At 54.7% G+C, this 14,558-nt stretch overlaps 1 protein-coding gene across 1 annotated transcript; it reads left to right on the forward strand.

Annotated features, from left to right (window-relative positions):
• The first annotated feature begins 1,768 nt into the window (after positions 1-1,768).
• Positions 1,769-12,584, forward strand: OTOP3 (otopetrin 3). The gene is made up of 7 exons (XM_077756089.1): positions 1,769-1,787; positions 6,703-7,161; positions 7,251-7,387; positions 7,973-8,031; positions 8,298-8,416; positions 10,471-11,285; positions 12,414-12,584. The coding sequence occupies exons 1-7, from the start codon at positions 1,769-1,771 to the stop codon at positions 12,582-12,584; spliced, it is 1,779 nt and encodes a 592-aa protein (XP_077612215.1).
• Positions 12,585-14,558: the final 1,974 nt, after the last annotated feature.

Genomic DNA, 14,558 nt, shown 5'->3' on the forward strand with positions numbered 1-14,558 from the left:
AGCCCCCAACAGAGACATGCAGGGGTGGGGCTTGGCTCAAGTGTCTATTCAAAGACTTCCCCAGGAGAGAACCCCAGGCTGGCAGTCCCTGGGCCACATTACCACCCATCCCCCACGGGCCCCAGGGTAAAATTTTCACAAAAGTTATTTTTCCAGGATGTGTTTTTCAATCACAGTCAGGACACCCACCCCAGAATGACCCTGGGGCCTGGAGTGACCAGGGAAGGGAGACCTCTGCCTACAGTATCTAGGACCAGGCAAGATCTGCAAGTGTCCGTGGCTCTGGCACCACCCCTAATCCCAGACTTGTGGCCTGGCAAGGACTGCTGCCTGGAACTGGACCCCCCCGTCCCCCGCTCCTTTTCTCAGCCGCCCTGTCTGAGCTCATTGCCAGAGAGGCTCTTGTGGGCTCAGAGCTGGAAGGGAGACTGGGGATTCTCATGTCTCAAGCTTTTCAATGGATGAGCCAAGTCTGAGTTACAGACAGGTTACCGACCAGTACCTGGGTGCCTGAGAGGGGCTGGGCAGGGTACCCAGGCTGCCATCTTCCCCTTCCCCTTATCCTCAAATGACAAATACATTTGTTTATGTGTTCTGTGAGGCATGAAAGGTTAGGAGAGACTGACCTAGTCAACTACCATTTTAAGAAAAAAGCAACTGAGGCGCAGAGAGGCAAAGTGACTTGCCCAAGGTCACAGGGCCTTTCTACTAAGCGTAATGATTTTCAAACAGCAGAACTTCTTTTTCCTCAAATAAAATATTTCAGGAACCCAAGTTTATAACATAAACAGGGCTATTCTAGTTTAAAAGGCGTGGTGGGGGGGACACAGAACCTTACAGAAGGGCCTCCTCTTACCCACCCCTCCCCCATTCCCTGGAGGATCCTGAGGTGAAGCCCTAGGGCTTCTAATCTAGGAAAGGCATAGGTGGACTTCGCAGGGAGAGAACAGAGAAGGTCAGGCAGACAGAGATTGAAGAGGAGGCCCTGCCAGCTAGGAGAGAGGGAAAAATCGGTGTCCGGCCACAGCGAGGTGAAGGGGGACAGGCTAGAAGGGAGACTGCGGCGGGGGCTGGCCGTGGGGAGCGTGGGAGCAGCACTAGGGCACTAGGATCTTAAGAGGAAGACGCGCCCCGACCTCGCCTGCAGAACGAGGCGGACAGGTCACAGAGGCTGCAGGAGGAGTGAGGAGGGTCAGAGGGCGCGACTTCCCACCCCACCCGCCTGCTCTCCGGTTGGAATGAGATCTCTTCCGCTGCAAGTTCACGGTCGACTTAGGGAGACAGTGAAGTGGCAATGTTGCTGCAAGCCCGCACCCCTCCCATGTGCTGGGTGGGGTACAGGAAAGGGCGACACCAGATCTGGGAGGGGGTCCAGTCTGTTCCCTGCTTGGCCGCCAGAAGAAAGTGTGGCCTGAGCCCAGCAGGGCCTTTGCCGCGCGAGGCCTAAGGACGGTGGACTCCAGCCGGCCCCGGAGGCAGGCGGCCGCCTGGCCTCTGACCCTGAGGCCACAAGCCTGCACTGCCTCCGGCCCCACCCGCCCGCCTGGCTGCCTCCCTATTGGCTGCACCGTCTGGGAGCCCCTGGCTGGGTAATTAACGAAGGATTAATGAGATCCCCAAAGTCAACAGAAAAATCGATGGGCCACGGAGCCTGGACAGCGGCTGCGCAGTCCCGTGAGGGGAGGGCGTCGGGGACGTCGTTGCGGGCTCAGGGGCCTCACCTGGACTGAAAATCCGCGCTGCGCTGGCAGTCGGTCAGCTGGCGGCGATGCTAGCCCAGGCCTCAGGTAAGGAAGGCTCCCGGCGGCCCTGGAGCACCCCTCCACTGCCGGCAGGACTTCCCCAGCGGGTGGGCCTGTCCTTGACGTTTACATCTACTTCGGGTTCAAGGACTAGGGGCTGTAGGGGTAGAGGAGGGAGGGCCAGATGACCAGGGTGAGGCCAACCCCTGGCCACCTGAGAACCAACGCTTCTCTATCCTGCACCCCAACCCAGGCTCTGCGCCCACCTCTTTTCCGCGAATAGGGGGCACACAAAAGTCAGCAGGGCACGCCCCACCACAGCGGGTCTGGGAGGCCGCAGCCAAAAGTGGGTGCCGAGGCCAGGAAGAAGCAAAACCCAGGATGGCTGGGTAAAGGGCTGTGGGGTTGGGGCTGCCTGGACGCCCGGTCTGTGGCATATGTGTAGCGGCTACCTCAGGCCCCACAGTCCCTCGAGTGGCTCGGGAAGAAATCCCCAAGGTCCCAGCCCGCGCTCAGCAGCCTCCTCCGGAGCTGGTCCTGCGGCTCCGGGCCAGGCGCCTGTGCCTCCACGGCTCCGCGGCTTTCATCACCTGTCTCTAGTCGCAACCCACAAACCAGTTTGGTGTCCAGGCCCTCCCTTGGATTGGCGTCGCGCCAAAGACGTGCCAGAGCGGGGCGGATTCCTCCTCCTCAGTCCTGGGTGCCCTAGCCTCTTTCCCACGCCCCCCACGTATCCCACCCTGCTACCTTCCCGCCGCAGACGAATTCGCCACTTTCGGGGCTCCCTCTAGCGGCCTGAGGGTTGGATTTGGGGGTGGGGAGGGCAAGGAAGAGGACCCTAGAGAGGACCTGGAACCTTGTACTGGAGTGTCCCCTTGAGGCCTACAGTCCGAGCAGAAACCACCCTGAAATTCACCAGTAATCCTGACCCTTCCAGCCTCTCCAGGACCTCAACAGAACTGAAAGGAAAGGCACAGATAACCAACACCGAGTGTTTTCTGTGTGCCAGACATGGCTCCACATGCATTTACACACATTAAATCATTTAATTTTGACAAAACCCCAACGAGGTAGGTATTACACTTTAAGTCCTTCGTTTCTTCGTTCAAGTAATCTTTACAAAGTATCTTCTATGCACCAGGTACTATTCCATAGTTGTACATCCATTTTACATATGAGAAAACTGAGACACATAGAGTCTGAGTAGCTTATCCAAGATCACAGAGATAGTAAGTGCCAGAATCCGGGCTCATTAGGCTATATTGCCCTGGGAAGCTGAGAGACATTCTGGGGAAGGCAAGAAGGAGGAGTCAGGGTTGGGAGAAAAGGGGCAGGGAGGTGTCCATGTGAGCCTCATGCTTGCTCAACTTGGGTCGGGGAGCCTGGGAGGGCAGACACAGATCATCTCTAAAGTCTCTGGGGTTGAGCCAGGATGAGAAGGAAGCATTTAATGGGCTGTCCATGGCTGTGGTGCTGAAAGTTCCCCCAGAGAATGGCCGAGTCGGTCAGCAAGAACTCAGTGCCTGTGCTGGGTTTGGAGGGTTCAAGTTCAGCAGGACCTGGTCTCTGCCCTGGGGAGTTCCTGGCCTTGAGAGGAGCCAGGCATGCCCACAGCACCTCACCAGACAGTGCACTCCCAACAGATGCTTGGGCAGGAAAAGAATGCTTCCCAGGAAAGGAGCTTAAGGTAGGTAGAGAGAATGGGCAAGAGCCATTGGTGGAAGGTAATAGGTGAGACAGAAACAGCAGCCTCCAGATGGGAAGGGGGGTGAGAGAGGTGGGTGAGGGGAGCCACACAAGAAATGTGGAGCCTTGGAGCCTTTCTGGATGGGCCTGGATTGACATGGGGAGTAGGTGGCCAGAGTGTGATGAGGGGGCTGGACAGGGAGGGGCCAAAAGATGACAGAGGGGGCGCGCCTGGGTGGCTCAGTCGGTTAAGCGTCCGACTTCGGCTCAGGTCATGATCTCACAGTTCGTGGGTTCGAGCCCCACATCAGCTCAGTGCTGACAGCTAGCTCAGAGCCTGGAGCCTGCTTCAGATTCTGTGTCTCCCTCTCTCTCTGACCCTCCCCTGCTCACGCTGTCTCTCTCTCAAAGAAAAAATAAAAACATCAAAAGATGGCAGAGCAGACTGGGAAAGGGGGACAAAATCATTTGTAGAATCTTTAAGAGAGGACCAAGTTTTGTTATTCTATTTGCCATAAGAGAACCTTAGAAGGTATAAATATTAAGCAAGTGCATATGGGAGCCTGGGGCATTGGAGAGGCTGTCTTTTAGAGCCAAATGGGGTGAGGGTCTTTCGGTGGTTACAGAGAGGGAAAAGTTGAAGCTCAGAGTCTAAAGGCAGAGACAGAGCAAAGTGCAGTGAGTTAGAAGAGAATGAGCCTGATAGGTAATGCTCTAACAACCCCCCCGCCATGGGAGGCCATGGGGCACCTACTGTAGCCTTGGCCTGGGGAGGAGGTAGGGTTCTGCTCTAAGCTGCAGTCAGCCAAAGGGCAAGGGAGTGGGCATTATGGGCAAAGGGTGGTGTGGACAGACAGCGAGGTGAGCAAAAGCAGGCACTTTCTGGGAGCTAGAGCAGGGTGACACAGTCCCGGGCAGGCAGTGGGGGGTCTGAGGACAGTGCTAGAGAGCTAAGTCAAGGCCAGACCAGGAAGCAACAGCAGCTGGCCTCCAAGCCTGTACTAAACATGCACTGTATGGTTTCATTTTGAAAGGCAGTGCAGGTCATGCTAGGTAGTTTGCACTTGATACTGGAGGCAATTATTTGCCTTTTTTATTTTTATTTTTTTAGTTCCATTGTAATTAACATACAGTGTTATATTAGCTTCAGAGATACAAATAGTGATTCAACAATTCTATACATTCATCAGTGTTCATCACAGTAACTGTACCCTTAATCCCCATCAACTCTTTCACCCATCCCCCACCCACCTCCCCTCTGTAACCAGCAATTTGTTCTCTGTATTTAAGAGTCTGGTTTTTCGTTTGTCTCCTTTTTCGCTTTGTTTTGTTTCTTAAATTCCATATATGAGCGAAATCTTATGGTATTTGTCTTTCTCTGACTGACTCATTTCACCTCGGCAATTGGGTGCCTTTGCGGGCTTACAGTGCGAGAGGCACAGTGGGTAGGGAGACCAGTGCAAAAGAGAGTGGAAGAGACCTGAACTAGGGTAGAGCTTGGGGTCGAGAAAAATCTAAGGGAGGGGCACCTGGGTGGCTCAGTCTGCTGGCGTCTGGCTTTAGCTCAGGTCATGATCTCGCAATTCGTGAGTTCAAACCCCGAGTTGGGCTCTGTGCTGTCAGCTCAGAGCCTGCTTGGGATGCTCTGTGTCCCTCTCTATCTGCTGGACTCCCAGCCTGTCCAGTGTTCACAGCAGACATTGCAAGTCGATCCCAGAACTTTTCCCCTAAATCCTAATGTGCTTTAAACTCCCATAAAAAGATGTGCTTTTAAAAACTAGAGCACTCGGGGCGCCTGGGGGGCTCAGTTGGCTAAGCATCTGACTCTTGGTTTAGGCTCAGGTCATGATCTCACGGTTTGTGAGTCCAAGCCCCACGTAGGGCTCTGTGCTGACAGTGCAGAGCCTGCTTGGGATTCTCTCTCTCTCTCTCTCTCTCTCTCTCTGCCCTAAGTCTGCTCACACACACACACACACACACACGCTTTCTCTCAAAATAAATAAATGAGCTTTAAAAATTTTTTTAAATATAAACTATTAAAAAAAACTAATTTGACAATAAACTATTAAAAAAATTTTTTTTAATAAAAACTGGAGCATTAAACCAATCCTAGTACCCCTACTTCTTTCCCTAGAAAAAATTTCTATTGTGAATCTGGTGGATGTCTTCCAGACTTTTATTCTTTTTTTGACGTTTATTTATTTATTTTTGAGACAGGGAGGGAGGGAGGGGCAGACAGAGGGGGAGAGAGAGAATCCCAAGCAAGTTCTGCACTGTCAATACAGAGCCCGACATGGGCTCGATCTCACGAACCGTGAGATCATGACCTGAGCCGAAATCAAGAGTCAGATGCTTAACCAACTGAGCCACCCCGGCGCCCCTCCTCTAGACTTTTAAAAGTAATTTTAACTTGTTCGGATGAGCACTGGGTGTTGTATGGAGACCAATTTGACAACAAATTATATTAAAATACATACATACATACATAAAAGTAATTTTATATATACACATATACATCCATAATCAAGTATCATTTCAAATCACAGCATTCTTTCCCACCAAGCTCACACTCAGCCTCAGGATCCTTCTCAACATAACATTCTAGGCAAACATCACCCAACTAATCAAAGTCAGAACACGAGAGGACACCTATTTGCTCTCCCTGCCTTCGGGAGGGAAATTCCTCCCAGAAGTCAGGAGAACACAAGTTGCTTTTTAGTGGTGACAAGTCACATCCCTGGAAAATGTCCAGCGGTCAGACATTATGCAGAGTTATTTTCCATGTTCAGATCAGGCCGAAGTGGGATAAACCTGCCGGGCGTTGGGAGGGACGTATTCCTTAAGCCAGTTGAAATAATCCCTATCTTTATTTGGAGCACAAAGGACTCCCATATCCCATATCCGTTTTTTGTTTTTTGTTTTTTGTTTTTATTTTAGAGAGAGAAAGAGAGAGTGGGGGAGAGGGACGGGGGGTAGAGAATCCCAAGCAGACTTCACACTCAGCACAGAGCCCGACGCAGGGCTCAATCCCACAGCCCTGGGATCATGACCTGAACCAAAATCAAGAGCTAGATACTCGACTGACTGAGCCTCCACCCCTGGTCTGTGTGAACCTCCTCAGGTTCTGTAAAGTAGATAAGGCAACTGCTGCTACTATTTCCAATGTCTGACTAGGGAGGTTGCATAGCTTGCCCTACGTCACACAGCAGTTAAGGGCAAGGGTGGAATTGAAACCCGGAAAGCCTGGCAGATAACCAAGACTCTTTTTCCCCAGCCCCTTCTCAGCCTCCATCCATGGCCTCTCCAGAAGCACAGGAGACTAGAGCGGCCCCAGCCGAGGAGAACCCAATGGATGCGGGAGCCGAGAAAACGGGAGCTCCTGCCGAGAAAACGGGAGCTCCTGCCGAGAAAACGGGAGCTCCTGCCTCACCCTACCAGAAATCCTGGCTGGTGCGGCATTTCTCACTGCTGCTGCGGAGAGACAGACAGGCCCAGAAGGCAGGTCAGCTCTTCTCGGGGCTCCTGGCCCTCAACGTGGTGTTCCTGGGTGGCGCCTTCATCTGCAGCATGATTTTCAACAACGTGGCTGTCACACTGGCCGACGTGTGGATCCTGCTGGCCGCACTGAAGGCCCTGTCCCTTCTCTGGTTCCTCTATTATGTCGCCTGCACCATCCGCCACCCGCATGCCGTGCTCTTCCGGGATTCTCATGCAGGATCCATCTGGATGCGGGGTGAGTGCGGGGGCCCTGGGTGGACGGAGGGGACTGAGGGGAAAGAGCCGGATCTGGGGGAGGTGCCAACGGCCACCTGGCCCGGCCAGGCTCCCTGCTTCTCTTTGGCAGCTGCGCCATCTGCCTGAACGTCTTCCGCGTGGGCTACGACGTGAGCCACAACCACTGCAAGTCGCAGATGGAACTCATCTTCCCTGTCATCGAGATTGTCTTCATTGGCGCCCAGGTGACAGGCCTCTCCCATCCCCATGCCGCATGCACACACACCCTGACAATGCCTAGAAACAGTCTACAGGGCCCAGGGTACATACCCACGTGCCACAGTCCCCAGGAGTGCCTGCCTCCTGCCCACGTCCACGCACGCACGCCTCCATGTACCTGCATCAGCACGCCCAACATGTCACCGAAATGCAGACGCCTATAATAAATACATCTGCCTGTGCATATTTGCATATCCCTAAATCTATATCCCCCCAGAAATACAGAGCTACTGTTAGTAACCAATACCCCTCACACTCCTGAGCCCCTGTACTGTGCCGGGCATTGCACTGGCTGTTTCTTTGCATCATCCCGCCCATTTCCCTGAGAAGTAGGCATTCCCCTGAGAGGTAGGCATATTAGGCCCATTTTAGAGCCGAGGCAACTGAGGCATGGGAACGGCAGAGCCAGGATCCCCATCCAGATGTCCTCGCTGTCACTTCCATCGTACATACACGCAAGCAACTGGGGCATATGCCCCATGGTCCCACCACCTGTGCCCCCCCACCCCCACCCCCTCCAGTCCTTGGGCTCAAGGCCTCATCTCTTTCAGACCTGGGTGCTCTGGAAACACTGTAAGGACTGTGTTCAGGTCCAGACCAATTTCACTAGGTAAGACGGGGCACCTTCTCTCCCTGCAACTCCTGGGGCTCCCTGTCCCCTGTCCCCACAGCTTCCTTGGACAGGGTGTCCCTGGGGTGGCAGGTTAGTCTGGGAAGGGTTCCCAGGTGGCTCCCCGGGCTGCATCTCCTAAAGTCCTAATGCCAGATGGGATCTGGCTTTGGGAGAGAGGGGTCGCCCCAAAGGCAGTGATGGTGAGGGTGGAGCACCTGGGGAGCCAGCCGGGCTGTGTGGGCAGAGTGTGGCACCTCCCCCAGGTGTGGCCTAATGCTGGCTTTGGCCACAAACCTGCTGCTGTGGGTTCTGGCCGTCACCAACGACTCCATGCACCGCGAGATCAACGCTGAGCTCAGCGCCCTGGTGGAAAACTTCTCAGGTACAGAGGGAGACATGATCCCCCAGCCCCGAATGTACACACACACACACGCACACACACACGCACACACGCACACGTGCGCAAGCACGCGTGCTCCCTCCCAGAGTGGGAGCAAACTCTGGATCATGACTACACGCTGGTCGTCACCCTATCCCATCGGTGCTGGCACCGTGCAGCCCTCCTCCGGGCATCCACCTAGCTGTCACCTTAGCCACCCTCGAATGCCTGGCTAAGCCCAGGCATGCGCCCCACCCCTAGTATTTGCATTTTACTTGCAAGAAACTAAAAAGGCTTCAGGACGGAAAGGAATGTCTTCCTAACATAGTTGCAAATCCCGGGGCTTATCAGGAGGGACAGAAGATTTCTGGGCAGAAGGAACTCCTCCGTCAGACTGTTCCATGACCCAACCCCCTACCTGTACAGTCTGCCCTTAGAGGCTACGTCCCATAAACCTACATGGGGGTTTCAGCCACCCCTGTGTGTATAAAGCACCCTCCCCTGATGGCATCACCATCCTGGTCTGTGTACAGCCAAGTCTTCCCAGCACATTCACAGGTTTGCACACCGGCTGCAAAACTCACAGCCCACCTGTGCACTGCGGACATTCTTTATGCTCAGATATGTTTTTCAGAAGAGCTGCACTGGGAATTTTTGAGAAGTAACATCACAGATTCTTTTATTATTAAAAAATTCAAACATACAGATGAGTAAAAAACACAACAACAGGATATACCCATCACCTAGATGTAATAATTATTAACATTTTGCTATTTATTTCAATGTTTTGCCGAATTACATTATGGAGATCATGGCATTTCATCTCAAAACATTTTCATGCACATCTCTTTAAAATAAGTTCATTTCTCTCCACTACTACAATGTTATTATAATTTCTTTTTTTAATGTTTATTTATTTTTTGAGAGAGAGAAAGAGAGAGAGAGAGCAATCAGGGGAGGGGCAGGGAGAGAGGAAGACACAGAATCTGAAGAACACTCCAGGTTCTGAGCTGTCAGCACAGAGCCCGATGCAGGGCTCGAACCCACGAGCCATGAGATATGACCTGAGCCAAAGTCAGACGCCTAACTGACTGAGCCACCCAGGCGCCCCTACAATGTTATTATAATTTCTAACAGAATTCTTCAACATCATCCCCATCCTCTCCATCGATCTATTCAGCTTTCCCCAACCAGCCTATGAAATGTCTTCTACGATGGTGTGTTCAAACATGCTGTGCTTGGTTGTTCCGTCTCTTAAGTCTCTGTTTTCCTGATGGCATTGAGGTTTGTCAGGCTGCTTCCTACTGGTGGCATCTGACTTGTTCTCCTCTTCCCTGCTCTGCCTGCAACCTGGAAGTATGGACCAAAGTCTCGATCAGATTCAGGTGAAACACTTTGGACACTGGCATTCCACAGATGATGCCGTGAGCTTTGTAAGGGACCTCATCTCGAGGCAAGATGTCTGATTACCCCACAGACTGTGCTCCCGAGGGTTCAGGTGCAGCAGCCAGATCCTCCTGTTATAAAGTTATAAAGGGGCGCCTGGGTGGCTCAGTCGGTTGAGCGTCCGACTTCGGCTCAGGTCATGATCTCATGGCTCGTGGGTTCGAGCCCTGCATCAGGCTCTGTGCTGACAGCTAGCTCAGAGCCTGGAGCCTGCTTCAGATTCTGTGTCTCCCTCTCTCTCTGACCCTCCCCTCCTCATGCTGTCTCTCTCTCTCAGAAATAAATAAAAACATTTAAAAAAAATTTTTTTAAATAAAAAAATAAAGTTATAGATTTTCCCCTCGTGCTCAACAAGTCATTTGTAGAGGTGACATCTGGCCCCAAAGACATGATGTGTTAAATGCTTTACAAAAGCTTGGCTCCTGAAGCCTGAAATCCCTTTGTGAAGAAATGACCGTCTCGTGATTTCTGATGTCTATCTCTGGGCCTCAGTTTCCATGTCTGTAAAATGGGTGCCATACTCCAGGAGCATGGGACTGATTGGGGCAGCTGGTTTCCTCAGAGCAAGGTCCACCTGAACAACTATCCCTCCTCGCCCTGCCCCTTCCCAGGCAATGGCACCAGCACCTGCCTGTGCCTCAACGCCACCGTGTGCGAGGTCTTCCAGAAGGGCTACCTGATGCTCTACCCCTTCAGCACCGAGTACTGCCTCATCTGCTGTGCCATGCTCTTTGTCATGTGGAAGAATGTGGGCCGCCGCCTGGCCCCCCACGGAGGTGCCCACCCCGGCACGCCTCCCTTCCACCTGCACGGGGCCATCTTTGGGCCATTGCTTGGTCTGCTGGCCCTGGTGGCAGGCATGTGCGTCTTCGTGCTCTTCCAGATCAAAGCAAGTGGCCCTGCCATCGCACGCAAGTACTTCATCCTCTACTATGCCTTCTATGTAGCCGTGTTGCCCGCCATGAGCCTGGCATGCCTGGCGGGCACAGCCATCCATGGGCTGGAGGAGCGGGAGCTGGACACGCTCAAGAACCCCACCCGCAGCCTGGATGTGGTGCTGCTCATGGGCGCAGCGCTGGGCCAGATGGGCATCGCCTACTTTTCCATCGTGGCCATCGTGGCCACCCAACCGCATGAGCTGCTCAACCGCCTCATCCTGGCCTACTCGCTGCTGCTTATCCTGCAGCACATCACCCAGAACCTCTTCATCATCGAGGGGCTGCACCGGCGTCCGCTCTGGGAGACGGCTTCCGGGGGCGCAGCGGGGAAGCCGGAGGCCGAGCTGTCCCGCCGGGGCTCCCTGCTGGAGCTGGGCCAGGACCTGCGGCGGGCCTCGCTGGCCTACATCCACTCCTACAGCCACCTCAACTGGAAGCGGCGGGCGCTCAAGGAAATCTCACTCTTCCTCATCCTCTGCAATCTCACAGTGAGTGGACGGTCCGGGGAGCGCGGGGGTGGAGCTAGCCAGGTAGCCTCAAAGACCCTCAGGGAGGAAGGAATGGATCAAGGTGCATTCATTGCACCTTGACTGTCCCAAGGGCAATTGGCCTCTTATTGTCAGGAACACATGCGTCTTTTCATCCAGCTCCATGCTGCTTGAGAGCAGTGTCCCCAGCTCGCTGCAAGGTGTCTGCATGAATGAACATGCCAAGCATGTAGCTAAGTGCTCTTTACAAACATGTAAGATGTCCACCCTCAGGAAGTTTACTGTCTAGTGGGAAGGACACCAGGGGACCAGTTAGGGAATTACCGAATAATTGATCATCCACTGAATTCGGTCAAAGGAAGAGATCATCACGTGCCTGGTTTCCAAAAAGCTCTATAGTGGAAGGTGTTGACAATGGGTGCTGGGTACACCTCCCTGTACCGTAGCTCCACACCTCACTGAATCATCACAGGAAACCCTGCAACAGCCACCATTCTGCGCCATCACTGTCCCCATTTGACAGATGGGGAAACTGAGGCTTAGGTTGTCCCACAGGCCATCAGTGGCAGTGCCGGGACACCCAGAGTTGTGGGAGCGCATGATGACCACATTTTAGGTGCTCTGCACTGGAAACACCTCAGGTGGTGAAGCCCCTGACACACGCCACCACACATCGTCACCTGGCCCTAACGCACAGTAGGAGCCAGAAGAAGGAAATGTGGGCCCGATGGCCCAAGGAAGGCCTCGTGAAGATTTAATCTGGGACTTGAGAAAGGGGCAGAATTTGGACAGAAGGCAGGGCCAGGTGGAGGGAGCAGAGAGTCAAGACTGGCAGAAAAATGGAGTCAGAGTCGAAGAAGGTGGTTGAGGTCAGGACATGGGGGAGCCCAGAGCAGGTCAGACCAGGGCTGGTGGCAGAGTGAGGCCTCATGTCCGCCTGGAATGCAGGCTGGCAAGCCAGAGAGGTGGCTGTAGTGCTGGGTAGGGGGAACGGCTGGCTTTGAAAGCCCAGGGCTGAAGGCCTGAAGGGGGGTAGGGGTGCTAGCAGCTTTGGGGTCCTGCCTCCCCTGAATGGAGTACGCTTGGACGCAGAGAGCCCTCTCCCTCACCACCTCTTCTCCTCCCCAGCTGTGGATGATGCCCGCATTTGGCATACACCCAGAGTTTGAGAACGGGCTGGAAAAGGACTTCTATGGCTACCGGACGTGGTTCACCATCGTCAACTTTGGTCTGCCTCTGGGGGTCTTCTACCGTATGCATTCTGTTGGGGGGCTGGTGGAGGTCTACTTGGAGGCCTGAGGCTGCCCCAGGACCCACCCCCGGCAGAACACAAAGTGCCAAGGCTGGGGAGAGGGTAGCCAGAGCCTCTGAGCAAATGCCCCATTCCAGGGGGGCTTAGACCAGATTGGGTTCCCCAAAGCCTCCCCCTCCCTGAGACCCTCAGCAAGGTGGGAGACACTGTCTGCAGCCCAAGACCAAGCGCAGGGCTGGACTGAGCTTATGATGCCCACACCCAGGACTGGACACGTGTCTGCCCCTGTTCACCAGCACAATCAGTACAGCCCAGAGGACATCCCAGGAAGCCCCCCACAGCTCTCCGGGACTGACAGCCCTAAATGACAGAGTCTGGAAGGGGCCCAGCCACCCAGGTCAGCCTCAGGGGTCTCCCTCCTTCTATGGGAAGGGCACTTGGTTCAAGCTCAGCCCAGGACATTCTAGAAGCTTGCAGCCCAGCAAGCGGGCCTGGCCCTCCCTTCCCACATACCCTGTCTCGTAATGAGCTCATTAATTAGCTACCAGGCAGAGTTCAACAGCTCTCTCCTGCTGCCATAAACCCTGTTTGTTTGATCGATTACATTCAAGCTTTGTGACATTTGTTCCCAGGGACAGAGCTGTCACTCCGAGTATGGTAGGAAGGGACAGTCTTCCTGGTCAGGGCTATAGAGCTGGGCCAGTCTATTTCTGGGCCAGGAGGTGTCTACACCAGTCTTTCCCCCTTGCCTGATTCATGGGAGGAGGTGAGGCAAGGGGCTAGGGCTCTCACATGCCCCCCACCCCACCCCGCCAGCACACTCCTCTCTGGAACAGAGCCGCAGGTGACTTTCTGCAGCTGGCTTAGCAGAGGGACTGCAGCTTCTGGTCTGCTGGATCCTCTGAGCCATTGGGTGGACGGGGCAGGCACTGACACCCCATCCAGCTCCCTGAGCCCAGTGCAAACAGTGGGATGGGCCCCAGGTGAAGCCCAGGGTGAGACTCAGGGAGGGCGGCCCAGGCCTTGCACCCTCTGGGCCCCTCCCCATGATGTTGGGCACCGGAAAGCCCAGGGACGCAGCGCCAGGGGCCCCCAGTGCTGTTTTGGTGGCTTCCTGGGACCAGCACAGCCCCCAGGGACCGTGCAGAAGGCTGGGAGGCAAGCTTCTATTCTCTCCTGCCTGGGCTGTTTCTCTGGGGGCCGCACCCTGGGTGAGAGGGTGCAATCCTCCATTTCCCCACCCAAGAAAATGATAAATGCTGGTTCCCAGGTGTATGCTGAGGGCCCTCTGGGGATTGACTCTGGGAGACTGAGTTCCCGGCTCCCCTGAAGACAAGAGCCACGGCCCCAGGCCCTCCCTTCCCCTCCCCTCCAAGCACAAAGAGCCAGGATGTGGAGAGGGCAGTTTATTGTGTAAAGAGGCCGATTGTACAGAGCAAAGATTGTACTGACACAAGTAGGGTGCGGGAGACCCGGAGGCCAGAGCTGGAGGGTGGAGGGGTGGCATCCTGCCCCCTCCACCCCCCAGTCATCCAAGCAGTGAGTGGGGGCAGGGAGGATCGAATGGCTCCCTCCCCACACTTCTCTGCCCGTCCTGGATAACAGAGTCAGGCTACATCCACTGACCCTCAACGCGCCACTCCAAACCCCTAAAATGCATGAGGTCCCCTAGTCTGGCTTCTGCAGTCTGGCAGCCCCTGGTCTCCTCAGCGACCCGGACACTCTCCTTCCTCCTCTGGGCCCCAGCAGCAAGCCAGGCCTGGGCCAGGTGGCTCCAGGTTAGGAGGCTGGGAAAGGCTCCCCTGCTTCTGCCAGGTGCCTTAAGGGACAGCTCCCAGCTCTCTGCAGGGCAGCCCATTAGGACACAGGGACCTGGTGGCCTCTGGGGGTGGGCAGCACAGAAAAGGGATCTTGAGGGAGAGCCAGAGTGAGGTGAGGGCTCTGGCCAGGGCCTGAAGCCCTGGACACAGGAGGATCCTGGGAGTCCAGGGCCCTGGGGGGTGGGGGGGTGGGGGGGGGGG

Source organism: Crocuta crocuta, unplaced genomic scaffold (genome assembly GCF_008692635.1).
Source record: "Crocuta crocuta isolate KB4526 unplaced genomic scaffold, BGI_CrCroc_1.0 scaffold50, whole genome shotgun sequence".
Lineage (NCBI taxonomy): Eukaryota > Metazoa > Chordata > Mammalia > Carnivora > Hyaenidae > Crocuta > Crocuta crocuta.